General features: G+C 51.0%; 1 protein-coding gene across 1 annotated transcript in view; it reads left to right on the top strand.

Moving 5' to 3' along the window:
• Positions 1-27,023, top strand: part of CORO2B (coronin 2B) — a 104,473-nt gene extending 77,450 nt beyond the window's left edge. The window contains exons 3-12 of the mRNA XM_084781168.1: positions 4,434-4,550; positions 12,971-13,120; positions 14,229-14,393; positions 15,772-15,888; positions 16,981-17,085; positions 17,943-18,039; positions 19,162-19,274; positions 19,539-19,629; positions 19,827-19,966; positions 25,044-27,023. Coding sequence (XP_084637294.1) covers positions 4,434-4,550; positions 12,971-13,120; positions 14,229-14,393; positions 15,772-15,888; positions 16,981-17,085; positions 17,943-18,039; positions 19,162-19,274; positions 19,539-19,629; positions 19,827-19,966; positions 25,044-25,175 — 1,227 coding nt within the window. The 3' untranslated portion in view covers positions 25,176-27,023. The remainder of the gene's footprint in view (positions 1-4,433; positions 4,551-12,970; positions 13,121-14,228; positions 14,394-15,771; positions 15,889-16,980; positions 17,086-17,942; positions 18,040-19,161; positions 19,275-19,538; positions 19,630-19,826; positions 19,967-25,043) is intronic.
• Positions 27,024-27,836: the final 813 nt, after the last annotated feature.

Here is a 27,836-nt window from a genome sequence, read left to right as displayed (position 1 = left end):
GTAATGATCACTGTGTGGTAGAACACAGCTCTGATTTGCTAAAGGTTAAGTCTTTTGCAACCTTCATGCCGATAAGCGTTCCTGGAGTATGCTGCTGTTAAACTGACAAGCTGTGATCCCTCTATGTAGGGCTTTTGCAGGGAAGAAATAACTCAGCGGTAATGGCTTGGTGTGCCTCGCGTGGGTTACCCTGGAGTAAATTCTCAGAGTGGGACTGTTAACCGACGACCGTGAACCTGTTAAAAGTGTGGTGAGAGAGACTGGGTAGAGCGGTGGGTGCACACGCTGTCTCCACAAGCACAAAGCTCCCAGGCTCCAAGCCCAGGACCATAGGAGCCAGGCACGGTGGCACATGCCTGCTAACCCAGAACTCTGGAGGCGCAGGCAGGAAGATGAAATCAACGTTAGCTACTTAATGAGTTCAGGGCTGATCTGGTAGACTACGTGAGCCCCTGTCTGGAAAATAAAATACAGGGCCAGTAAGATGGCTCAGAGGGTAAAGGCACTTGCTGCCAAGCCTGATGACCTGAGTTTGACCCCAGGACCCAGGTGATAGAAGGCGAGAACTGACTCCTGCAAGTTTCCCCCTGACCTTCCCATGGACACCACAGCATGCTTACTCTCTCATACATGCACATGTGTGCATACGAATGCCCTTCCTCACAGGAAACAAACAAACAAACAAACTTAGATTTTTTTTTTTTAAGAATATCAAGTATTGGAATGATCTTGCCCAGGGGAGCTCCAGGAAAGACACTCCCCAACTGGAAATATCGACAGGTAGAATGGATTGCCTCGCAAACTAATCCTGGTCTATCGCCTTCCCTCCCCACAATCCCTTCCCATCCATTCTACACTAAGTCCCTGCCTGGCTCTGCGGAGACTAAAGCCCTCAGAGGCTCGGGGACCAGGTGACGTCTTACATTCCATCCCCCAAGGGAACCTACCATAGGGACAGTTCTGTGCACTGACCGTCTATCATGGCTGTCCAACCTTTTGACACTACAATATAATATCATATCTACAGATACATTGAGATGCGTTCATGGCTCTCCTGGGATGCTCACAGGCCACAGGAAATACAAGCCTGCAAGTCACTCTGATGTGTCACACTGGAAAACCCTGACCACACTGAGGAGCAATCCAAACTTGTTTCCTCGGCTGTAAATTAGAACTGTTGTGAGGTTTAAACCTGATCATATTTGTGTAAGATATATGAATAGCAGCAGTCTGGGTGAGAGTCAGCAGCAATATTGGTGAGGGACTTGTATTAAGTATGAGAAGGTGGCATTGAAGACAGTCAGCTGAGGAGATGCTCTGTTCATAGCCCCTACAGAGAGTAGCTTGGCCACTTTTTCCTTTCAGTGTATGTGTGTGTGTGTGTGTGTGTGTGTGTGTACGCGCGCGCGCACGCGCGCGCCCTCACATGCACACTTACAAGTGTACAGATAGAAGCCAGAAGTTGGCATTGTCTTCCTTAGCCACGCTACACCTTGAGGGTTTTGTTGTTGTTGTTGTTTTTCTTTTCTTTTTTTTTTTGGTTTTTCGAGATACAGGGTTTCTCTGTGTCGCCTCGGCTGTCCTGGACTCACTTTGTAGGCCTTGAGGTTTTGAGAGAAGATCTCTCACTGAACCTGGAGACTTCCAACCTCAGCCAGACTAGCTGGCCATCAACCCCCAGGAATCCAAGGTTACGGATGAATGTCACAGTACCCGGCTTTTACTGGGGGGGGGGGGGATCACAGATCCAAGCTCAGGCCCTCCAGTCTGAAAGTACTGTGCCAGCTAAGCCATCTTTCCAGACCCAAGTTTGGTTATATTAATGCATATTAGTGCTATCTGTCCACACTCGTGTCAGAGTGAGCACTATGAGAGCTGCGGGCTTAAGTATTGGAAGGAGGAATCAGATTGCAGCCTGTCACCAGGCTCAGAGACAGACAGATGAGGGTCTACTCCGTATTCACAGCTCCTCTGGGGAATGGATGCCTTTGTTTGTTTGTTCATTTATTTATTTGTGGGGCAGATTCTATCTATAGAGCCCCAGGTTGGCCTCAAACTTAGATCCTCCTGCCTCTGTCTTCCAGGTAGGGTGTGTGTGTGTGTGTGTGTGTGTGTGTGTGTGTGTGTGTGTGTGTGTGTGTGTGTGTGTGTGGTGTAATTTCCGAATGTCTGTCAAGGTATTTGACTTGTTTTTTTCATCTTTATGTCAAAGATGCAAATGAGCAGAACTCGTACAAGTACTAGGAGTGGTGTGTTGTGTCAATGTGTGCTGTCTACAAGAGCCCACGGCTAAGTTTCTAGGAATTTCTAAAGCCAATTGTTAAGTGCAGCCTTTATTAAAAATTAAATTGCATTAACTTACAATTAAATAAACTATTTTAAAAAGCCGAGGTACAGAGTATTAAAAATTCATCACACCTTAACTGTTTCACCATGTATACAAAGCCATTTGTGTCTTTACATCTGCCCAACTGTGTCCTACTATGAGTCTTTTGGGCCTGGGGATGTGGCTCAGTTGGTAGGGTGTTCTCCTGGTATGCACGCAGCCCTGCTTCCCATCCACCACACCGTATAAACCCACGTGTGGTGACGCACACCTGCAATCCCAGGACTCAGGAGCTGGAAGCACGAAGAAGTTCAAGGTTAGCCATGGGTATCAAGTTTGATGCCAGCCTGAGCTATGTGAGATTCTGACTTTAAGACAAATGAGTCTTTTTAAAAATCAGTAAAATGGCTCAGCAGGTATAGGTGCTTGCCACATACCAGAAGCCCGATGATTTGAGGTCTAGACCCAGAATTCATTTAGAAGTAAAACTCCACATAATTGTCCTCTGACCTCCATATGCCTACTGTGGGATGCACACCCAAAATCACACACACACATACACGCACGCATGCGCGCGCGCGCGCACACACACACACACACATTTAAAAAATAAGTAAAAATCTTGTTTCATCCCCAGAGCATGGCTCCCATCTCTACTCACTCCACACAGGGCCCAGAGATGTGGCACACCTCTCCATCCAGGACCAGCACACCCCCACGGGCTCCTAATTCCGCATTCCCGATGGCCCAGCTACTGACTAACTGCCTTGGTGCTTCTTAGAGTGGGCTGGGCTGGGTGCCAGAAACTTAATGCAGACAGCTTTGCTCAGCAAATACTCAAGCTTTGAGATGACTGTGAGGAGGGCCTACGGGAGAAAGAGTGAGGACACTGAGGGCACAAGATCCTGCTGCCAAGTTGAGGGGAACGGGGGAGGGGCACCAGCTGAAAGCAACAAGGTTCAAAGGGCTTGCCTTGAGGAATCACACTGTTGGGAAATCCCAGCCTCACTTTCAGCTGCTTGGTTGGGGGCCACTAATCAGCCTTTCCGGGCCTTCCTTTCCTCACGTTTAATTCACAGTTTGTTGTGAGAGCTAATGATAAAATGCCTAGCCTTAGTAGATTCTGGGGTTATATATAGCTCAGCTTAAAAATTATAGACAAGGCTGGGCCCATAGATTAGTTGGAAGAGTGCCTGGATTGCACAAAGCACTGGGTCCCACCTACCAAATAAACTGGATATAATCCCAGCCCTTGGAAGACTGTTAGAAGGAGCGCCAGGAATTCTGGGCCATCTGGGGCTACAGAGTAAGCTCTTTTGAGTTAAAAAGTGAGAGCTTGCCTTGATAAAGCAAAAGGTGCTGGAGAGATGGCTCAATGTTAGGAGCACAGGCTGCTCTTCCGAAGGACCCATGTTCGACTCCCAGAACCTATGTGGTGGTTCACAACTGCCTCTAACCCCAGTTCCAGGGGGATCTGACACACTCCTCCGGCTTCCACGGACACACATGTGACATACAGACAAACATATAAAATAAAAATAAGCTAAAACAAAAGATGACATTAAGGGGGCTATTGAGATGACTCAATTCAGTAAAAAGTGTTTCCTGGGCAAGCCTGAAAGCCTGAGTTTAATCCCCAGAGCCCACATGAAAGACAGGAGCACAGTAGCACACGCTCACGACCCGAGAGGCTAGGGAAACAGTTATCAGAGGGTCCCTGGAGGTAGTCGGCCTGCAGATCTAGCTCAGTTGGTGAGCCCCATGTCACAGTGAGAGACCACACACACACACTTAAAAATAGCATAATTCCCACCAGAAAGCACCCCCCAAAATATCCCCCAGACACCTGGGATTCTAAGGAAAAATAGACTGCAAGTGACATGGCTCAAACATTGATCATGTTGACTTACTGAGGACTATAGCCAGCCTTGAAGTGCTCACCTCCCCTGAGTGAGGGGGTTGGGTGGAGCCTACGTGAGGGTTTAAGGAGTTTGGGCTCAGGGCTGGAGGAGGCAGGGTTTCTTACTCTCCTCTTTTGGGTAACAGCCTTTATCAGAGCCACTCTAAGTGGGAACACCAAGTTAATGCTTTTTTCTCTTCCTTGCAGACAGGCCGAATCGAGCCAAACTACCCCAAGGTATGTGGTCATCAAGGCAATGTGCTGGACATCAAATGGAACCCCTTCATTGACAACATCATCGCCTCATGCTCCGAGGACACGTCGGTGAGCTGAGCAGCGGGTGCTCCCTAGGGATGATGACCCTGAGCACACACCTCCCACTTCCCCTAAAGAGCCTCTGTCCACACACTACCCTCCCTCTCCTCTCCCCATATTCTCCCTCCTTCTCCAGCCTGTCCTGGAAGAGAGAGGACAGGGGTGGGGAAGGGACTGAGGGAGAGCACCTGTGCTACACACATCCTGTGCTTCAGTGCTTGCCTGAGATTGGAAGTGTCACACTGTAGGTGAGAACTGGAACCAAAAGATTTAGAGTGTGATTCAGCCCGGGCCTGTGCTCTGTGACACCGCTGGGCAGAAGGGGAAGGAAAGTGGGGAGGAGAAGGAAGGAAAGGGAGAGGCAAGGGGAAGAGGGCTCCTGGGCCTTGGGGCTCATGTGGTAAATGTCCCGTAGTTTTTCCTCTGGGAGCTGTGCCTTCAAGGACAGTGGTGACAAAAATCACCCTGGGGGCATAGACTTCCAACTTTCTACATCCTAGCCCTTGTGCAAAGAGAGAATAAATACAAGAGAGCAAGACAGAGGAGACAGAGGATGGGTGGAGAGCAGGTAGAGATGGTGGAAGGGAAGAGACAGAACTGGTGATGCTGCTCACGTTGGTAAAGCGCTCGCTGCACAAGCATGAAGATCTAAGTTCAGTCCCCAGAGACGGAAGTAGAAAGGGGAGGAAAGCTCCAGGGACACTGACATCAACACAGCTTTGTGTCCACTTCTTCCTCGGTGTGGCTTCCTCAGAGGGGCAGTGGGACAGAGTAGGATCCAAAGTGTCAGCCAAGCGAAGGTGGCTCTGCTTTTCAGCCAGGCCGCTGTGGCTACCTAGTGCTCGCTGGCATAGTCTGAGGACAGGCCATGAGCCCATGGTATTAGAACTAGAAACAACTTCAGAGCTGTGTCTCTGTCTTCCTCAGGCTGGACTGGGAGCCCCAGAGGAAAGGGGGTGTGGCCTATTTGGCTCAGAATTCCCGGCATGTAACATAGGACCTTGTACCTTTTAAAAACAAAACAAAACAAAACAACAACAACAACAAAAAACCCAGACATGTAGATGGATGCTTGCATGGATGATTCATGGACTGACAGAGAGGTGGTTGAGTGGATGGATATATGGTTGGATGATAGATAGATAGATAGATAGATAGATAGATAATAAATGAGTGAAAAATAAGATGGAAAAGGAGATATTGACAGTAGCATCTCTATGAATTCATAGAGTTGAGGGTGAGATCAGCAGGCTCAGAACTCACAGGGTAGAGAGGTGGAGGGGGTAGGAACGCAGAAAGGGCTTGGCTGGCTGCAGAGATCCCTGAGGGTGGCGGTTGTGAAGAAAGCACCTGTGGGGCCCATGAATGGAGGTGGCAAAGGAAGTCTGTCGGTTTTGTTACTTTCTTTAGCAGCTTCAGGGCTCAAGTGACCAGGGGACAGCTATCAGGGGCCAGGACACAGGAAGACTAGAGCCGTGCAGACATGTGGACAGGAGGTGGTGGAGCCAGGAAAGGCCACGGGAAGGAAAATCAAGCCTATCTCGGTATGGAGGGGAGCAGATCTGGCCCCAGCTCTTGGGACTACTGCCTCCCTCAGGTCACAACTTCCTTCATCACCGACGGACCTGCCTGTGCTAGCTCGGCATCTCCTTCCATCTGCTGCTGCTTCATACTCCTGGATGCAGCCAAGCTCAAGGCTCAGCCAAATAAATGATTGGTACCCACAGATTGACAAGCTGGGCCTGATGGCTGAGGTCCAAAGAGAACTCGACCGTGGAATGTGGTGGCCTTGGAATAAGACCTTGGTGCCACTGCTTAGCTGGGTGCCGAGGGCATATGGCTTCGCCTTTCTGGGCCATGGCTCTGCTCGTGTCAGAGGTAGCAATGACAGGACGCTCCTCAGCACAGCAATGAGGCTATGAAGAAGCTCCTAACCCTGTGCCTGACACCTCACAGATGCCTCAGATGTCTCAGTTCTGCTCTACCAGCAGCCCTAGCAGGAAGGCAGGGCCCACCAGCTAGAGAAAAAAAAAAAAAAAAAGCAGGCACAATGCGGATGAGTCAGGCTACACTGAAGTTCCACAGATGTGTGGGCACAGACAAGAGAGAAGAGCTAATGATGACCCAGATATGGCAAGAGGGGACTTGGGAGGGCTGGACCTGGGAGACTTGGGATTTGTTTGTTAGGGTGAGAGCCTGGGTCACCCGTCTTCAATAGGCCAATTCAACAGACAATATAATAATGAAACGCAGAGAAAGGAGATTTATTTGGTAAAGTGTTTATTCAGAAGGCACTCCTGGTGACATATGGCCCTGTTCATCAATGGGAGTCTCCAGCCTCTTCTTCAAGGTGGTCAAACAAGCTGTCGAGATTATTATATGAAATCTCTTTCTTTGAGATAAGCTCCCCGACCTGGCTGGTACCAGGATTCAGCCTTCTGCTCCTCCCAGCATGAGATTCCTATGGGAACTCACATTTACTGGGGGCATTGTCTCAGCCATCTAATAGTCTAATAACCGGAAGGAAGGCACAAGTTCTTTGAGATAGCTTCACTTCTGCCAATATGGTTACACTTTGACCAGGAGAGAAAGGGTTAAAGGGAACCCAAGAAGAGCCCTGGCTCATGCCCAAGGCCTGGTGGGAGCATACAGGGTACCTAAGCAAAGGAGGGTGGCTCTAAGCCTGGTTGGAGCTGTGGGTGATGTCACTAGGGGAGTGAGCAGGTGAGAAGGCTGTGAAGAGAGGTTGTGACAACAGATAAGGCATGAAAGGCAAGGTGAGAAGCTTAGCTCTGCCGCCTGAGCTTCTCAGGCCAGCTGAGCATCCTCGGAGCTCTGAGGAAGGGGGGTGGGGAGCCTGAAGGGGTCACAGCCAGCTTTTTGGAGGACAGGAGGCTCCAGCCAGCTGGATGGAGGCTGCACACTGTGTGGATGAGCAGGGAGAAGGCGCGCGCACGCGCGCGCACACACACACACACACACACACACACACACACACACACACACAAACACACACGGGAGGAATAGGGAAAGAGGGAGGGAGAGGGAGAGAGGGAGGGAAGGGGAGAGAGAGGGAGGGAAGGGGAGAGAGAGAGGGAGAGAGAGAGAGAGAGAGAGAGAGAGAGAGAGAGAGAGAGAGAGAGAGAAGGAGAGCTTCAGCCCTGAAGAGGAAGGAGAAGAGGAGAAAAAGCTGGGCACAGCAGGAAATAGAACTACCCCCTGCCCCCAGGCTGCTGATCTAGACAGGTGGTTAAGTCTGAGATCAGGGTAAACCTAAGCTTTCCAGCAGCTGCCAGGCCAGCTGCTCCAGAAGCTGGACTCAGAGCCCCACCTTTAGCCCTGGGGTTCCTGCCCACACCTATCCAGTGCTTAGGACCTTAGCCTTGGCATCCACAGGCCCCGAGTGATGCTTAGCCGCTCCCGGAGAACCGGAACCTGAAGGCGAGGTTTCTATCAGGAGTCCATACCAAACACCTCCACAGACTTCAGTCCTGCTACCTCACCAAGGCTCTTTCTACAGGGGAGAAAGCGGAGGCTCGGAACTGTGGCTGACAGTCTGGACCCATTGCACACTCTGTATCTGTGTCCTCTCTGTGTGTCTTGTGCTGGGCATGGAGCACTCACTCACTCAAGAGAGTCCTCCCCGCTTGGGCCTGGATGCCAGTGTGTAAGGCTCCTCTGGCTGGCCTTCCTGCCCCGAGTTCTCCTGGACTTCCTCGGTCAACCCATTCCAGTCTGAAGGGTCAACTTACCATGCATCATATATGCAGAGGCCGGTCTAAGAGGTCCACAGGTCTGCCAGACACAGTGGCCCCTGCCAGGGCTGGAAACGCCATCCTGAAGGACCGCAGAAAGAAGCCTTTGCTGCGAGTCTGGTCCTTTCTCCTGAAAGTATGTGCTCATCCCTTCCTAACCCCATTGTTCTCTGGTCCCAAAACATTCAGAGGATGCTAAAGGGATACAGGGAGACTCCAGCAGTTCCTCCCCATCCCTCGCCCCAGGGAAGTCTTTAGCACAGTCAAGATGCTGTGTCCCTTGAGATCAATTCCCCCGCCTTGCCTTCGAGGCACGAGAGAGTCTTTTGTAGCCTATCCCCTACATGCCTGCAGGATTCAGGGAGCCTGCCCAAGCTCTCCCCCTGAGGCCTCATCCTGGGGGAGGGAAGGGACCATAACTCTGCCTGGCATCTGGCAGAATCCAGTTCTTTCCGCCAGCCTGCTGGGTGATGTCACCTATTGTTGAAGGGCTGTGCTTTTTATAGCTTCTGCTGCAGCTAGGGAGGGCAGCTGGCTGGCAGGCATTGGGGAAGGGCAGTGTGGCTTCCTTTACAAGGCTGGAGCTCCTGGCCCTTTGCTGGGTACACCCCCTATTCACAGGGAGATGAGAGAGAGAGAGAGAGAGAGAGAGAGAGAGAGAGAGAGAGAGAGAGAGAGAGACAGACAGACAGACAGACAGACAGACAGACAGACAGACAGATAGACAGACAGACACACGGACAGACAGACAGACAGAGACAGACAGACAGACAGAGACAGAGAGAGAGACAGAGACAGAGAAAGACAGAGACAGTAACAGAGACAGAGACAGACAGACACAGAGACAGAGAGACAGAGACAGACAGGCAGGCAGGCAGGCAGACAGACAGTGTTTAAGGAAAGGAGAGAAGATTCCCAGGAGAAAGGAAGGGTGGCAGGAGGGTAGTCCCTCTGCCTGGTGAGCCGAGCTCAGCATCTTTCTCTTACCTTCCTGTCAAGCTCCACCACTGCGTCTGCTCTCTACAACCCACAAATTACACCCCGCCTGGGGAGCACAGGGGGAGAGAACTTACAGACTCAAGGCTTTGGGTTCAATCCCCATTACAAGGAAGGAAGGAAGGGAGAGAGGGAGGGAGGTGGTCAGAGGCAGGTGGATCGCTATGAGTTCGAGGCCATCCTGGTCTACAAAGTGAGTCCGGGACAGCCAAGGCTGCACAGAGAAACCAGGTCTGGGGTGGGGGTTGGGGGCGGGATGGGGGAAGAGTCACATCTAAAGTTTGGCCTATAGAAAAGTTGCATTACTCAAGTAGGTATTGTAACTCCATGTTACGGTTTCTATTGCTGTGATGAATCACCATGACAAAAAAAACAAAAAAAAACTTGGGGAGCAAAGGGTTTATTTCTAATATGCTTCCATATCACAGTCCACCATTCAAGGCTGTCAGGACAGGAACTCAAGCAGGGCAGGAACCTAGAGGTGAGAGGTGAGAGCTGAGGCAGAGGCCATGGAGGGATGCTGCTTACTGGCTTGCTCGCTATGGCTTGCTCAGCCTGCTTTCTTTTTGTTTTGTTTTGTTTTGTTTTGTTTTGTTTTGTTTTGTTTTGTTTTGTTTTGAGACAGGGTTTCTCTGTGTAGCCTTGGCTGTCCTGGACTCACTTTGTAGACCAGGCTGGCCTCGAACTCACAGCGATCTGCCTGCTTCTGCCTCCCAAGTGCTGGGATTAAAGGCGTGCGCCACCACGCCCGGCTCAGCCTGCTTTCTTATAGCACCCAGGACCAGCAGCCCAGGAGTGGCTCCACCCACAGTGGGTTGTGCTCTCCCACATCAATCATCAATCATCAATCAAGGAAAATGCACCACAGGCCAATCTAGTGGAGGCATTTTCTCAACTGTGGTTCCCTCTTCCAGAAGGAGTCTAGCTGTGTCAGGCTGACATAAAACTAGCCAACAGTCATCTTCCTGGAAGGGTACTTACTCAGTTTTTCTTTAATCTTCGTGGCAATTGTGTGACACGGGTAGAGTTACCCCCTCAGCTGAGAAAATGTGTTCAGAAAATCTAAGAGACTTGGCCACAGGCTCACAGTGACTGAGGTCAGAGCCTGGGTTTGCAGGGAGCTTGTAAGAGCTCAAGACCCAGCTAGCTTTGTTGGCTAGCTGCCCTGTCCCCTCCTATGCAGATACTGGCTTGGAGGCCCTATATACTATCCTTAATGCTATGATTTTGCCCACACTTGTCTGCGCATGTCTCTCTGAGCTCCAGGAAGCCAGGACCCCACCTCCTCTCCCCTTTTCCAACGGATTAAATGTGACTGAGTGTGACAGAACCCTGGCTCCAGGCTGGAAGAGGACCAGTCCGGGCACAGCTGGCTTGCTGGAGAAGCGCTCTCCGCACTGGTCCCCACCCCTTCCTTCCCCAAATCCTACTTGGCAGATTCTTGGGTTTCCTGTGTTGTTGAAGTAAGCTCCCAGCACACGCTCTGTGCAGAACCACAGCGCTCCTCCCAATCCCAGATACACTTTGTTTCCAGCAAATTCCACGCATTCTAAGGGACCAGAGTTCTCTCCTGGGTGTTTTAAGTCCACTGTGAACTGCAGCTCCTTTTCGGAGCCCCTTTAAGAATCTGGTGCCACCTTTTTGCTGTGGGTCAAGCTGGGAGTGATGTCTTCCCACTCAGCAATGTCAGAGAAGCTTAGGAGACCGACTAATTCACCTCAAGATATAGAGGAGAAAGCTGGGCCCATGGCGGGGACAGGAATCAAATAAGAGATACCTCTCCTTAGGGTATTTATTCTCCCAGGTTCCCCAAACCCCTGCTTGGGATCCTACGTCTAATAATCACTAGCATCTGCCTGTACTTCTCTCTCTCTCTCTCTCTCTCTCTCTCTCTCTCTCTCTCTCTCTCTCTCTCTCTCTCCCCTTCCCCCCTCTATGTGTGTATGTGTCTGTCTGTCTGTCTGTCTCTGTGTGTGTCTCTCTCTCTTTGTGTCTCTGTTTCTCTGTGTCATTGTGTTTGTCTGTCTCTCTTTTTCTCTGTGTCTCTTTCTCTTTCTCTGTCTCTCTGTCTCTGTCTCTCTGTTTCTCTCTCCTCTTCTTGCCCTCCCCCCAGCTCCCCACCCCTGCCCCAAGCTTAATTTCTTCCCAAGGGCTAGAGCTGGGATCCCACCGCCCTGTGTGCCCTGCCCAGCCCAGCTCTCACAATCAGGTCACATGACTCTATGCCCAGCTGGATTTAACCCACAAACCTCTGCAAGGCTCATGGGTCACTTTATTTTCTAGACCAAGAGCCAGAACCTCAGATGGGTTAATGGTTCATCCAGTGTCACTCAGCTAGTGAGTGGAGTTGGGCACTGGGCAGAGGCCATGCCTCAGCTTTGGCCTCAATATATACCTGTGCGCGGATGCGTGCACACACACACACACACACACACACACACACACACACACACACACACACACGGGGGTGGGGGAGTCCCACATCTCATCATAATTCTGAAACTCTACACAGGACCTCAACATCCCCCATAACACATACACACACTATCTTACAAATGGCATAGCTTGGATGGAGCCATACACGCTCGCAGGGCAAGAATGAGTAACCAAGGTCTCTCTGGGGTTCAAAGCCTCTCTCTGGAGCTGTGCTCTTCTCTGAAGCTCTCCACCTGGACCATTCTTGGCCCGTCCTTCTCTCCATAGACCATCTTTTTTTTTTTTTTTTTTTTTTTTTTTTTGCTTCTTTGCATCCACAAGTCTGCAAACAGCAACACCATCATCCAGGCTCTGTGTGGGCTCTCACCTCAGGCCTGACCTCTAGACTAATGCTCTGCCCTTGAACCCACTATCTTCTAGCACAATCAGAGCCTCCCTCTGCCCAGAGCTCCATCCAGGTCAGGGACAGTGCAAGAGACCCACCATGAAGGACAGATTTTCTTAGGAGGTTTTTTGGGGAAAGCAAAGGTAGCTTTGTGTGTGTGTGTGTGTGTGTGTGTGTGTTTCGAGACAGGGTCTCTCTGTGTAGCCTTGACTGTCCTGGACTCACTTTGTAGACCAGGCTGGCCTCAGACTCACAGAGATCCACCTGCCTCTGCCTCCTGAGGCCTGAGATTAAAGGCGTGTGCCTCCACCACACAGCTGAAAGGTAGATTTTTAATTTGGTGCTTGCTAAAAGCCACCATGACAGCTTGAGCTTGGCGGGAGAACAGCATGCTGGGGAGCTGGAGGGTGTGACTCAGTTGGTAGAGTACTCATCTGGCATGCATAAAAGCCTGAATTCAGTCCTCAGCACCCCGTAAGACAGATGCACTAAAACTAGGTATGGTTGGACTCTCCTATAAACTCAACACTCTCCAGGCGGAGGCAGGTTCATAAGTTTCAGGTTATCTTGAGATACACGGTAAGACCAACCTGAGGTACATAGATCCTATCCAAAACAAATAAACAAAAATACAAAACAAAACAAAGAACTGAAAATCCTGACCTTGGTCAGGATACATGGCAGAGAACACCTGAGGCCAAGGACAGAAGCTCTCTAACACAAAGGCCTCCCCAGATCTCTGCCGGTTGTCCTGAACCAGCAAGGTAGTTTCCTCAATGCAGCCTAGGAACAGGGCCATCTGTGGCACTCCCTCCCGCTGCCTGTCCAGCTAAAAGTCTGGACTCTTCCCTCCGCAGGTGCGCATCTGGGAGATCCCGGAGGGCGGGCTAAAGCGGAACATGACGGAAGCTCTCCTGGAGCTCCACGGACACAGCCGGCGCGTGGGACTCGTTGAGTGGCATCCCACGACCAACAACATTCTGTTCAGTGCAGGTTATGACTACAAGGTGTGTGGCCCAGGTGTGGGGCAGTGGGGCGGGATCGGGGAGATGGGGGCGTGGTCTAAGCATGTTGACTGACATGGGCTCAAGACTGAGCATCTCCTGAGCACAAATTTTTCCTGGGGATCCTGGGGGCTAAAGGCATCTTTCCTGTCTTCTCTGGGGTTTTGTGGACCAGAAGACAGTGCCTGAATCAGGGGTACAGGGGAAATTAGAGACTAAAACCTATCATGCCAGCCATCTGGGACTAGTTATAGGATATCTTTTTACGGGAGATGGTTGGGGGATTTTCTTTTCTTTTCTTTTCCTTTCTTTTCTTTTTTGGAGACAGGGTCTCTCTGTGTAGCTTTGGCTGTCCTGGACTCACTTTGTACACCAGGCTGGCCTCGAACTCACAGTGATCCACCTGCCTCTGCCTCCCGAGTGCTGGGATTAAAGGCGTGCGCCACCACACAGGGCTTCTCCTTATTTCTTATTGAAACCAAGTCAAGACTGGTGCTGGGCCCTGTCAGAGGCTATCCAAGGATGTGGGTATTGGCTACTTTCCTGGCTGTGGTGACCAAACACCTGAACCAAGTCAAGACTGGTGCTGTGCCCTGTCAGAGGCTATCCAAGGATGTGAGCATTGGCTACTTTCCTGGCTGTGGTGACCAAACACCTGACAAGAAGCCCTTTAAAGAAGGGATTTATTTTTTTGGAGGGGGAGGGGCTCACAGTTGGAAGGTATAGTCGGCCATGATGGCAGGATCCTGGGACAGCGGGTCACACTGCATCTGTGGTCAGGAAGAAGAGAGAATAATACTGGTGCTCAGCTAGCTCTCTCCTTTTTAATCCAGTCACACCCCATGGGGCGTCGCCACCCACGTTTAGGGGGTGGGTCTCCCCACCTCATTTATCGGAGTCTAAAACCTCCATCACAGACGTGCCCAGACCTTTGTCTTCTAAGTGACTTTAGCTCCTGTCAGGGCGACAGTCAGCAGGAACACCATCCGCCATTCTGTGCAGAACCCTGGGCAGTGTGCCTGCATCCCAGGGTCTGTCGGTGTGGACGGAGGACAGACACCCAGGACCGCAGCAGCTGCTCACCTTAGCTCCTGCACATCTGCCTTCACAGGTCCTCATCTGGAACCTGGACATAGGCGAGCCAGTGAAAATGATTGACTGTCACACGGATGTGATTCTCTGCATGTCCTTCAATACAGACGGCAGCCTGCTCACCACCACTTGCAAGGACAAGAAGCTACGCGTGATTGAACCCCGCTCCGGCCGCGTCCTACAGGTGGAAGAGCCCTACGTTTTGTTGAGGGGGGGGAGGTGGTGTTGGAGTCTATAGAGGAAACTTGTGCACACACATGTATTTACATGTACACATACCTGTGAATACCAGAGGCTGACGGCAGGTGTCTTCAATTGTTCTCCACTTTATTTATTTATTTATTTATTGTGTGTGGTTTTTTATTTTGTTTTTGTTTGTTTCTTTTTGAGACAGGGTTTCTCTGTGTCATAGCTCTGGCTGTCCTGGGACTGTTTTTAGACTAGGCTGGCCTCAAATTCACAGAGATTCCCCCTGCCTCTGCCTGGGATTAAAGCTGTGCACCACCACGCCCGGCTTTCCACCTTATTTTCTGAGGCAGGGTCTCTCACTGAACTGGCCCTCTACGGCTCACCTAGGAAAGCTGGCCAGCAAGCCCCAGGATTTCCTTGTGTCTGTCTCCCAGTGCTGGAATTACAGGCTCCGCAACTCACCTTCTTAACCTTTGGAAGTACTTTACGTTTATCAATTATATCTGTGTTGGGGGAGGTTCGGGGACAACTCAAGGACATTGGTTCTCTTCTTCTACCATGTAGGTTCCTGGGATCTGACTCAGGCTCTGAGGCAAGTGCCTTTACAAGCTGAGCCATTAAAAACAAAACAAAACAAAACAAAGCAGGGTCTGGAGTGATGGCTCAGTGGTTAAGAGCACTGGCTGCTCTTCCAGAAATCCTGAGTTCAATTCCCGGCACCCATATGGTGGCTCACAACCATCTGTAGTGTGATCTGATGCCTTCTTCTGGCGTGTAGATGTACATGCAAAAAGAGCACTCATATACATTAAATAAATAAATATAAAAACAAAGGAAAATAGACAAACAAACAAAAAACATAATTTTGCAAAGATTATATAGCAAGCACTTTATCAGTGGAACCATCTCCTGAATCCTTGCTTTGTTTTCTTGAAGGAGGGTCTCACTGTGGAGCTCTGTTGTCTATGCTGGCCTGGATCCTCCTGCCTCAACTCACCACATGCTAGATTCCAGGCTTATTCTTGCCTCTTCTAGCTTGTGGGGGGCTGCTGGCTGACCCCACTCCAGTCTCTGCCTCCATGGTTGTGTCACACTTCTCCCCCACACAGTGTATAACCTGGCCTCTCCCTTACAAGGACGCTAGTGATGGCATTTAGAGTCCACCTGTGAAAATCATAGTAGTCTCTCTGTCTCAGGATTCTTAGCCAAATCACATATGCAAGGTTGTTGTTGTTGTTTTTAATCTAAATCGGGGCATTCACAACACCCTCTAATTAGGACATGAGTTTCTTGGGGAACCTCCACCGCCTTCAACTCTCTACAGAACCACATGTTGAGGACCCTGGCTCACCTACGGTTTCTGTCCCCTCCAGGAGGCAAACTGCAAAAACCACAGAGTGAATCGGGTGGTGTTCCTGGGCAACATGAAGCGGCTCCTCACCACAGGGGTCTCCAGGTGGAACACGAGGCAGATCGCCCTCTGGGACCAGGTCAGCGCTGGGATGCCCGCAGCGGGGCAGGGAGGAGCAGACTGCCTAGATCTGAGCTCCTGGGGTCTGAGATTCACAGAGACGGCAAGAGAAGAGTGAGGTCCGTGGTCTGGGTGCCTGCGGCTTCCACATAAGTCAGAGAGAGAACACACTAGAAAAGGAAAGTGCTGGAATAAGACCCATGTAATATTGGAGGGAGGGGCAAGAAGTGGTGCCTTCAAAGGTCCCCAGGCCTGGCTTATCTTGTGTGGACAGTGGGCCAGACAGGGCCACCTCAGGTGGTGCTCACAAACCCACATGGACACAGGCATACATTTAAATTTGTACCAGCTCTGGAGGGTCCCCAAGGCCCCCATGCAACTGAGTCATTTTCACATTACAAACAGGAGCTCAGCTTGGCTCCACTGCCCGAGCTCCTGCCCACTGGCATGTATCTATGCCCGTACTCCAGCTGCATCTCCAGCAGGCCTGGCTGGTCTCCTGATGGGTCTGTAGGGTGGTGGGCACCCCTGGGCAGTCGCCTTTCCTGTCCTCTCACCCACCTCCTCCTCCTCCACCAGAGCAGCAGTGTGGGCCAGAGGCCAGGCCCTCAAGGTCAGCAGCCAGTGCTGAAGTGAATGCTAAGCCCTTTCTTTATGTGGCTTGAGGACAAACCTAGTTTCTGTCCTCAGCTACACAAAGGACAGAAAACCATTTACTGGGTCCTTCTAGCCGCATACTGGCTGTGTTCTGAGGAGAGCTGCTGATGGCTCAGACAGAAGGCTGTAAGGCAGGGAGCAGGAGCGGCCAGCTGGGGTTGAGCTAAAGAAGGCACTTCCTCAGAAAGCCAGGTCCCTGTTGGCACAGCCAGCTTCTAATGGCATCACCAGTGAGGATTGAACAGGGACCTCAGGAGATGAAACCTGGGACCAGAAAATCTTCCGAAAATCTGCAAGATGGTTGCAGTCTTTCCCCCCAGTCCGTGTCTTTTTTGGCATCCTGGGCACTCTTCAGAAAGCGGGGGTTATAGCTCCGGTAGCTGTGCCGGATTTGGGAAGGAGGGAGACACGCCTTCCTCTTAGCTGCAGACTGACCCAACCATCCTCCCCACAGGAGGATCTGTCCATGCCCATGATCGAGGAAGAAATCGATGGACTCTCAGGCCTCCTGTTCCCGTTCTATGATGCCGACACCCACATGCTCTACCTGGCTGGAAAGGTAGTGGGGTGAGGGAGGGACTGTCAGCTAGCGGGAGGTCCCAGCTCCCATTAGAACTTTATTCTAAGAAAGCCAACTGAATCTCTGTGGCTTCCCACAAACCAGCCCAGCCCCTGGCTCTCGCCACTTCCACCCACACCTCTCTCGTTCTCACTGACGTGTCAGTGACTAAGAGCTCCACAGCACACACATCACACCAAACACTCCACTGCAATGTACACATGTGCATACCATACATACTGAGTGTATCATACATACACACCACATAGACCATACATACATACCACATTGCATATATACCACACACTACACCACACATATATGTCACATCCCACTTTATACATATATGTCACGCAAACTATACATACATCCCACATTGCACACATACCACAATCTACACCATACATACATATCACAGCCTAAACATGTATACCACAATGCATACAAAATACATACCACATACACACATATATATACCACACACACAACACACATACCAAGTACACACACAATATCACACACACATCCCACACATCACACATTATACATCACAGAACATACACACTGTACAATCATACCACACTGCACACGTGCCATACACATACACACTGCACAGACATCACACAAGTCTCACACACCGTACAGACACACACCGCGAGCACACATACACACATATCACATCAACACCATCTCCATTCTGTCCCCTCATAGATAGAGCTACCGAGGCCTAAAGTACAGGTCTCCTTGGTCTCCTGGCCACCTCTGAGGCACAAGAATACCTCTTTTCTACTGTCCCCCCCGGGCTCAGGTCTTCTGGACTCTGCCCTCCATCCTCATTGCCTCTCTGCTCTCCTCAGGGGGACGGAAACATCCGGTACTATGAGATCAGCACGGAGAAGCCCTACCTGAGCTACCTCATGGAGTTCCGCTCCCCAGCCCCACAGAAAGGCCTAGGTAAGGAGCCAGAGGCTGCAGGGCTGCTCTGTGCAGGACAGGAGACAGTGTTGGCTTGCACATCAGTCCCTTTTACACAGTAGTTAGACTCCAAAGCCACAGTCAGTGGGCACATGGGCATCGGACCCCCTGGGTGCTACCTTTGGCGGGTCAGCTGCCCCTGAAGGCAGCTTGCCACTCATGGCTCTAGCTTGGCCATCTCTGCCTAGCAGCAGCCTGCAGGATACAGGCTGTGCCTTCTTCCTCAACTGTGGACGGAGAGACTCACTCCACGGTGTGGCTCACGTGGTAGGTGGTGGTTCCGTGGTTCTGAAGCCAGGACTCCAGTCCCCAGGGCAGCCCTGGCCTGGCCCAGGAGAGCAGGCAGAAGCTCCACCATTGTCCATGGATCCCAGCACTCAGAGAGGGAAGCAGAGGCTTGTGAGTTTGAGTGCAGCCCAGGGGTTATGCAGTGAGAGCCTGTCTCAATAGAGAAAGAGAGAGAGGAGAGAGAGGTGGAAAGGAGAGCATTCTAGAATTCTGTTTGGAAGAGCAGCTTCCATCCCAGTGGGAGAGATATAGAACCCCTACTCACACTACAGGAAAGACACGTGTTCTGTCTGTGTGTGGCTAAGCCCTTAGCACCATGCTGTCCCGCCTTGGAGTAACTGTTCTGTTCAGGAGACAAAGCTGCTAGGCGCATTATGGCTAGTGAACCACAGATAACACACGCAAGGACTGTTGGTCCTAGAAGATAAACAACAGAAGCCCTCCTTCTCTTGGGCTGCATTGAAACCATTGGGTGAGTGGGGAATGGCTTTGCTCTTCCCTTTGTTCTCTGAAGATGGAGACACAGAGACTTAGGAAAGATGGAACATGCCAGAATGTGCTGAGCCCTACAGCCTTCTATAATTCTGTATCTTGAGTTTGAGGTCAGCCTGGCATACATGACCTTGACCTTGACCTCCTCATCCCCCACCCCCACCCCAAAAAGAAGTGACTGTCTAGAGCCAAGACATCATGGCTACCCTCTGTCCTCTGGGTGGGTCGTTGCATCCGAACTGCAGCCTGCCTTCTGTCTGAGAACATCAGGCAGTGAGCAAGGCCCCAGAGATCCCCCATAAAGCCACGCGTCTCTCACAGGTGTCATGCCCAAGCATGGGTTGGATGTGTCTGCCTGCGAGGTCTTCCGCTTCTACAAGCTGGTGACACTCAAGGGCCTGATTGAACCTATCTCCATGATTGTGCCCCGGAGGGTGAGTGGGGCTAGGCTGGGCTGCAAAGGGCCCCATGGTAAATCTTACCAACCAGAGAAACCCAGAGGGACTCAGATAATAAAAGAGGTGTCATGGGGTAGGTGGAGGACACTCGGTGGGGATGGCTGAAGGGGGTAGTTCTAGATGCGGAGCTCGGGAGGGCAATGACTTAAAGGTGGGGGTGCAGGAGTGTGCTCAGCTAAATGGCCAGGGCTTTCGCAGAGGTTCCCAGATGTCCTTTTCTCTTCTTCCTCCTCCATGCAGTCAGATTCCTACCAGGAAGACATTTACCCCATGACGCCAGGCACGGAGCCAGCACTGACCCCAGATGAATGGCTGGGAGGCATCAACCGAGGTACCTCAGAATGAGGGCACTGCAGAAGAGCTTAAGAGCCCGCAAGCTTTGCCAGTCCGTAGTTCAGCTGGCTCCCTCCACTCGATCCCCTGGTCCAGATGTCCCCTCCCTTCCACACAGCCAGCAAGCTCAGCAAAATGACAGCCTCGCTCTGCAGTCCAGCCTGTTATATGACACTATCTCCTTTGCCTTCCTAGATCCTGTGCTGATGTCCTTGAAGGAAGGCTATAAAAAGTCCTCAAAAGTGGTATTCAAGGCCCCCATCAGAGAAAAGAAGAGTGTTGTCGTGAACGGCATAGATTTATTAGAAAATGTCCCACCCAGGACAGAGAATGAGGTAAGGCTGCAGGGTCTCTCCCACAGCTTAGGAAGGGCCAGCCTCTTATAATGACACTGTGAGCTCCAGGTTTGGAGGCCAGCTCTATTTTGGGACATTTTTCTTTTTCTTTTCTTTTCTTTTTTTTTTCTTTTCTTTCTTTCTTTCTTTTTCCAGCCAGGGTTTCTTGGTGTAGCCTTGGATGTTACTTTGTAGATCAGGCTGGCCTCGAACACACAGCAGTCTGCCTGTCTCTATCTCCTGAATGCTGAGATTAAAGGTGTGTGCCTCTGGGACATTTTTCTTTCAGAGACAAATTGTGTAAGTAGCTCGTGGTTGTCTCTCTTTGCCTCTGACCTCAATGAATCTGGAGGCTGGGATGTCAGAGAGGTCTGCCCCCACTCCAACCTCAGATTCACTGACACAGGCGTTGAGCACCTCGTCATGAATCCACCACAGAGTATTACTGTCTGGTGCTGTTACAGAGATTGTAAATTACCAGCAGGATCCAGTCTGGCCTCATTGTCACAGCCCACCTTGCCTTCCTGCTTGATGGTCTGCCATGTTTCCTGCAGGCCTCAGTTGGAAGAGGCTGGCTACCTATGAAAGGTTCTTTGTGCCACCTTGAAGGAGTGAAAGCTCATGCTGGGACAACCAGAGCTGAGCTGCTCTTGCCCATGCCCTCTGAAATTATCTCCTTTCAGCCTGTACCCCCCGCTCCACATGCCAAGACAGCTCAGCTGAGCTGGCCTTCATAGGATGCCTCCTGTGTGTGCCAGGCCCTTGCTCTGAGGCAGCTGGAAGAGTGATTGGTTGTAAGAGCCCATCTGTGTGCAGATACTGTCTATGCTATCCTGGCTGGGACTGAGTGGGTTTCCTGACTTTTCCAACTGCTATGACACTAAATAGATGGTGGCAAGTAGTCTTTCACGGCTCATGGTAAGGGCTCAAAGAGGTTGTTGGTGTTAGATCTCTATTCCCATGTTTTCCCCAGGGCATTTTAACTTTGCCCCAAATATTAATTATTTTCTCATTGTTGTGACTAAAATACCTGAAGGAGCAAGCAGAGAGGGGTTATTTAGTTGGGCTTACAGTTGGAAGGGATACAGTACTTTATGGTAGGGAAATCATGGCAGCATTAGTGGGAGGCATCTATCTGGTTGCATCGCCTCCACAGTCAGGACGCAGAAAGTGAACAGGAAGTGGGGTGAGGCAGGGCTACAAAATGTCTAAACATCATCTAGGGAGGCGTTGCTTCCTAAAGGTTCCGCAAACTTCCAAGACAGCACCACCAGTTGGGAACCAAAACCAAGTGTTCAAACACATGAGCCTCTGGGAGGGCATCCCACCCTCAAAGCACAACACCTCAGAAAGGCTTACCAGCTTGCAGCGTCTATGGATGCCTGTGGTTCAAGTCACTCGTGAAAGTGCAGTTATATCAGCTGGGGCCACAGTCACAGTCCAGGTCCTTGGGAAGGGAGGACTCGCTTGGATATTCATTCACATGGTGGCTGTCACACTAAGGGCCTCAATTCCTCACTGTCCTTGCCATATGGATTTCACCAAATGGCAGCTGTCACCACGGCAGCCAGCTTCCCGCAGAGCAAGAGAGCAGTCCAAGATGGAAGCCAACGTAGTTCTGTAATCTAATCTGCCGAAGACGCATCCTCGCCCCTGCTGGGCTTGACACAAGCTGTTAGGTTCAGGCCCATCTCCTAGGGCGAGAATGGCAAGTACCATCTTCTTCGACTAGGCTGTTGGTCCACAAATGTCACCATCATTAGTAAAACTCACTGCACTTGACCTCGGGGGTCTGCCATAAAAGAGAACTTGACAGGCAGCTTGGTCACTGGCACGAAATGTGTTTATGTGGGCGGGGGATGTGGTTCGGTGGGCAAAACGCTTGTCTAGCCCACTGAAGGGCCTGGGTTGGATAGGCAGTACCACATAAAGTGGGCGTGGTGGTAGACACCATCCCAGCACTCCTGAGGTCAGTCCAGCTTGAGCTAGACACCTGGGAGAGGGAGGGGAAGGGATGTGGGGCTGTGTGCCACTGTATAAAGATGCTTGCATTTCTAGAATGGATGGAGTCTTGTGATAAACAGGGTTCTTTTCGAAATAACCCCAGGAGGAGGGCGGCACTGGCAGGGGCAGCAGAGTTGGAACCAGAGTGAGGCTGGGTGACAGGCACTAGGGAGCTCCCAGTACCATTTTTCCTACTTTTGTTTATATTTATCATTTTCCATTTCTAAAATGTCTTTTTAAGTACCGTGTCCTTTTGGAGGTAGAAACATGGTTGCTGAGATTGCCCAAGTCAGCAGCACTCAAGAAGCTGAGGCAGGAGGATTGACATGAGTTTAAGGCCATCAGGGGTTACATAGTGAGTTCAGGCCAGAGCAGACTACAGAATAAGACTCTATCTCAAAAACCAAACAATAACAACAAAAACAGAAAGGGGGCGGGGAGGGAAGTTATATGGTTGGACATCTCAGTAACTTTACTGAAAATCACTGAATTATACATTTAAAGTGTGTGAATACTATGGTCTGTGGATTAGACCTCAAAGAGCCATGTTTTGAAATGGGCATAATGGTGCAAGCACATAATGCCAGCAGCTAGGAAGCAGAGGTAGTCGGACCACCAGGAATTCAAAGTTTGCCTGGGTTACAAGCCTGTAACCCTAGCACTCAAGAGGTTTAGGCAGGAGCAGCTCAAATCCCTGGCTATATATAATGGAACCCTGTCTCAGCATACATACCCCTAATAATAATGTTAATTAATTAATAATTAGTTTTAGAACAAAGAAAATGAAAGGCAGGAATCATAAAAAACGAGGCATTTTTTAAACCACTGAATTTTGCTTGAAACCTAAAATGCATGCCTTCGTTCAGTACTTCAGAGAAGAGAGTTGAAACTGGATCTCCCTGTACAACTCAGGTCAGCCTCAAACTCTCCATCCTCCTGCCTCAGCCAGCACTGGATTACAGGCCTGTGCCCTGGACCCAGTTCATTCAGCGGACTTTGGTAGCTGCAAGTAAGCTGCATCCCAGCACCAGGCCTGTGACTTTTGACAAGAGCATGTAATTGGAAGGCCACTGTAACCAGTCTCCATGGTTACACTGCCCGGAACGGATTCTGCCACAACTGTTTAAGCATCACCTTTAGCAACAGTCTCTGCTTACATTTTTAAAAATGAAAGTGGCCAACTCTACATACCCTTCTCATCAACGTATATTATCTGTAATTAAGTTATAAACGTATATACAATATCAAATGTAATCATGCCGGGACCTGACAACACAGTGACGGCGAGTGTCCCGGATGGCTTTCTATTGCTGTGGTAAGCTACTGTGTGCAAAAGCAAGTTGAAGATGAATGAGTTTCTCTGACTTACTCTCCCATATCACAGTCCACCACTGAGGGAAGTCAGGGCAGAAGCTCACGGCAGGAACCTGGAGGCAGGAACGGAAGCAGAGACCGTGGAAGAATGTGGCCTACTGGCTTACTCAGGTGCAGAGGCCTTCCAGTGGTCTACTTCTCCTCTCAGTGCTTGGTGCTTTGGCATCTGTTAGCATCTTTCACAGAAGCAAGGAGAATCTGGTGGATCCAGGGAGTCCTCTGTATGCAGGTCTGCCAAGGCAGCAATGCTTTGCCATGTTCACCGGGAACTGAACCACCGCCTAGACTTTGGCAGTTCAGTAACAAGTCTTGAATTTTAAACAAGATTCTAGGACTAGAGCAACAGCTCAGTGGTAGAGCACATTCTCAGAATGCCCAGGGTGTTCTGTACACACACACACACACACACACACACACACACACACACACACACACCAACCACAAAGACTAAGTACCATTCTGCACCCTCAGTTTCCTCAAGGACAGACGAGAGTCTGAGTACACAGCACTGTAGCACTGTTGGCAGAGTGCATACTTGAACCTGGTTTTGATTCCCTACACTTGCAACTGTAAAATCTGAGAGCAATGACTCATGCTTATAATCCTAGTACCTAAGAGGAAGAGACAGGAAGATCCTCAGTTCAAGGTCATGCTCAGCTACTTAGTGTGTATGAGGCCAGCATGGGCTATGTGACACCTTGTCTCAAAAAGAAGAGTCTTACAGTGGTGGCACACGCCTTTAATCCCAGCACTCGAGAGGCAGAGGCAGGTGGATCGCTGTGAGTTCGAGGCCAGTCTGGTCTACAGAGTGAGTCCAGGATAGCCAAAGCTACACAGAGAAAACCTGTCTCGAAAAACAAACAAACAAAAAGGGCTGGAGAGATGGCTTAGTGGTTGAGAGCGCCACCTCTTTTTCCAGGGGTCCTGAGTTCGGTTCCCGGCAACTGCATGGTGGTTCACAACCATCTGTAGTGTGGTCTGGTGCCCTCTTCTAGTGTGCAGGTGCACATGAAGGCAGAGCACTGTAGACATAATAATAAATAAATAAATCTTTAAAGAAAAACCAAAAAGAAGAAGAAGAAGAAGAAGAAGAAGAAGAAGAAGAAGAAGAAGAAGAAGAAGGAAAGAAAGAAAGAAAAGAAAAGAAAAAGAAAAGTCTTAGAATTCTATATAGGATGGTTTTTAAAAAAAGTCCTGAGGAGCTGGGTGGCATACCTCTATAATCCCAGCACTCTGGAGGCAGAGGCAGGAGTACTGGAGTGCAAGCTTGGCATGAAGGTAGCCAACATGAGCTACAGGCAAAAAGAAAAGGAATGGGAGAAGAAGGGGAGGGAGGAAAAAGAGAGAAGACAGAAAAGAGGGGTTCAAAGCTAGTGTCCGCTACACAACAGAGTTCGAGGCCAGAGTGAGACCCTACCTTTAGATTTAGCCCCATAAAGGGGCCAGCTTGGGACACTGGGACCTGGCCTCCCTCCAGCAGGTCAGCCCTGCCACCCAGGCTTCCCAGTCTCCCTTCAGAGCTAGGTAGGAGGCCTGGAGGGCTGAGCCTGGAGAATCATTGCCGGGAGCACTGGAGGCCTGGGAAAGGTGATCAGGCAGGGCAGGTCTGGGTGAGGTGGGGTGGGGTGTCTGAGAATCCCGGTCCCCTCCCTAAATCCTCCTCACTGCTCTCTCCCCTGCACCCCTTGCTGCCCCCCAGCTTCTCAGGATGTTCTTCAGGCAGCAGGATGAGATCCGGAGGTTGAAGGAGGAGCTGGCACAGAAGGACATCCGACTCCGTCAGCTGCAGCTGGAACTGAAAAACCTGCGCAACAACCCCAAGAACTGTTAGCCCCTTCCGGTGGGGGGGGGGGGGCTGTTTTCCAAGCCAATCTCTCCGTTGTTTCGACTGGTCCCTAAACTGCCCCTTATCTGTTGAGCCCAGAGACAGGGCTTGGACTGGAGCTGGGGACCAGCTGGTAGACCTTACCTACCTACCACCTCAAGAACTGGAAGCTGACCTTTGACCTCCTGACTTCCCGCTAACGTCAGTCCCCCAGCCTCTCCTGGAGAACTCACCCCTGACTGGCAGCCCTTCCCCCCACCCCCACCCCCAGACACACACACCCGCAGCCACAGGAGCCGGTGTTCCCCTTGGCTCCTTGCAGGTGTCCTCCAAGGGACAGGGAAAGCAGGATTACAGCCTGGCTCAGAACTTGAATTTGTCCCTTGCAGAGGCGCTGCCAGGACCTGTCTCCCAGTGCCAGCATCACTTCTGAAGCACAGTGAGGGCTAGACTGAGGCTAGAGCGCCCTGCCCACCTCTCGCCTCCTTCTGCTCCCAGCTGCCCTGCAAGCCTAGCTCAGCTCACCCAACAGGGAGCACCTGGCAGCCCGCCCTTTTCCTTCTGACCTCTCCCCGCCACCCCCCTTGTCTTCAGGGAATGAAGAGGACACTCTCCAAGGCCATAACTACCCCTTGCCTTCCCCGTGGTTCTCTTCAAAGCTCTTTTACAACCCCCTTCCGTTTAATTTGTGAAGCAGGCAGGGTAGAGATTAGTGTCCCTACCTGTCAAAGGATTGCAATCAGGAAGCAACTTACAAAGTCCCCCTGAGGGTCAGCAGCAGACCACGCATGTCCACGTCCCTTGGCATCCAGACCCCACAGCCAAGGCCCTTCCTGCTGTGGCTGTGATGAGATGCCAATGCTCTGCGGACTTCCTCAGAATGAGACCCGGAAGCCCCTTCTACTGTCTGCCCAACACCAGTAGTGCCAACACGTTATACTGCCTGGGTGAGGCTCTCACACTCAATGCGCCCCTGGTCCCTCCTGGCCTGCAGTCCTTGCTCTCACTTCCCACGGCGGGGATGGGGGTGGGGTGGGAGAGGGGGGGCTCCATCTGAGATGAGACCTCTTCCTGAGAAAGAGTAGAGCTTGGCCCTAGGGCAGTCAGAGCAAAGGATCTGATGGCTCCCAGGGAGGTTCTGCCTGTGTCCCTCCAGCCTCCCTTTCCCACTTCCAACCCTGCTATCTCAGCCACTGTCAGCCTTACACACCGCAGGATGACCACAGCCACTCCATCCACACAGCACTTTAAAGTCTACCCGGTTTCCCCCCCCCCCCCCCCCCGCCCCAACACACACACAGATCTCACTCCTGCATCTGCCCTACTCTACATTGAAGGAAACGGGGAAGTGGCCCTCGGGCACACAGCTCTGAGATGCCATATGTCCTTTGGTCTTCTACACCGCTTGCTTTATTCCCTCTTCTCTGCCTCTTTCCATTCCCCACCTACCACATGGAGCTCGAAAGCACTGGTGTCACCGCCATTTGGGCAGAGCCGCCGTGGGGGAATCTCTGTCGTTGGCTGGGATCTGCTGCGTATAGGACACTTCTTGCCTGCCCTTCCTGTGACCACCCCACAAAACTTCCCAAGTGCAGAGGCCCTCCTGGGGGGCTGTGGGTGGGCTGGGAGGTGAGATTCCCCCAGACCCGGGGCCTCTCCTCTCCAACCAGTGATGGCCCCCTGCTCCCAGCGTGCTGAAGCCACTCCTCTGGCACTACCACAGCTAGACTGTCAGCTCTCATCTCCTCCTCCACACTTCTAGAGCTTTCTTTCTCTCCATTGACCATTGTGGTCTTCTGTGATTATTTATGCTGCCTCCCAAGGATAGAATTGAAATAAAAAGTTTTCAACTTATCAGGCCAAGGCGCGGCCATGTCATTCAGTCCCAGCTGTCAACTGCACACTCAACAGCTCCTTTGTCTTTCTGGAATGACAGCCACCTCTCTACAGCTCTCCTGCCATGTTCGGCTCATCTGACATATTTGGTATGGTGAGGCTAACAGTGCTTTGCTGTGGGAGTTGTCCTGCACCCTGTACACTTGTCAGTGTCCCTGGCCTAATTGTATCAGTTGTCACAGCAACCTCCACCTAGTTTTGACAGGCAAAAACGCGCCTGTATATTGCTCAACGTCTCTAGAGGTAGCAGAGTCATCCCCAATTTAGAACTAGTGTTCTGGGGCTGATGAGATGGCTCAGCAGGAAAAGTGACACCACCAGTCCCCACCCCCGCACCAAACTTGACAACCTGAGTCGTAGGAGAAGAGAACCGACACCTTTGACACGGCGCTCTTGTGCAGTTGTACAAGGGCGTACACACACACACACACACACACACACACACACACACACAAATATTACAAAAATTTTGATTATGTGTGTGCAGTACCAAGAGTGGCCAGAAGGGGACATCGGGTCTCCTGGTGCTGGAGTCACATATGGTTGTGAGCCACCACGTGGGTGCCGTGAGCCAAACTGGGTCCTCTGCAAGAGCAGCCATGTGCTCTAGCCGCTGAGCTGCCTCTCCAACACCATATTACATTTTTTTTAAGTGAACTACTTCTTACAGCTATTTAAGATATATTTGATGGCTCAGTGGTTAAGAGCACTGGCTGCTCTTCCCCAGAGGTCCTGAGTTCAATTCCTGGCAACCACATGACAGCTCACAAC

The sequence above is a fragment of the Acomys minous genome (assembly GCF_964271855.1).
Source record: "Acomys minous genome assembly, chromosome: 5".
NCBI lineage: Eukaryota > Metazoa > Chordata > Mammalia > Rodentia > Muridae > Acomys > Acomys minous.
The sequence above is the reverse complement of the archived record's forward strand: the minus strand, read 5'-3'. Positions and strand labels throughout refer to the sequence as shown.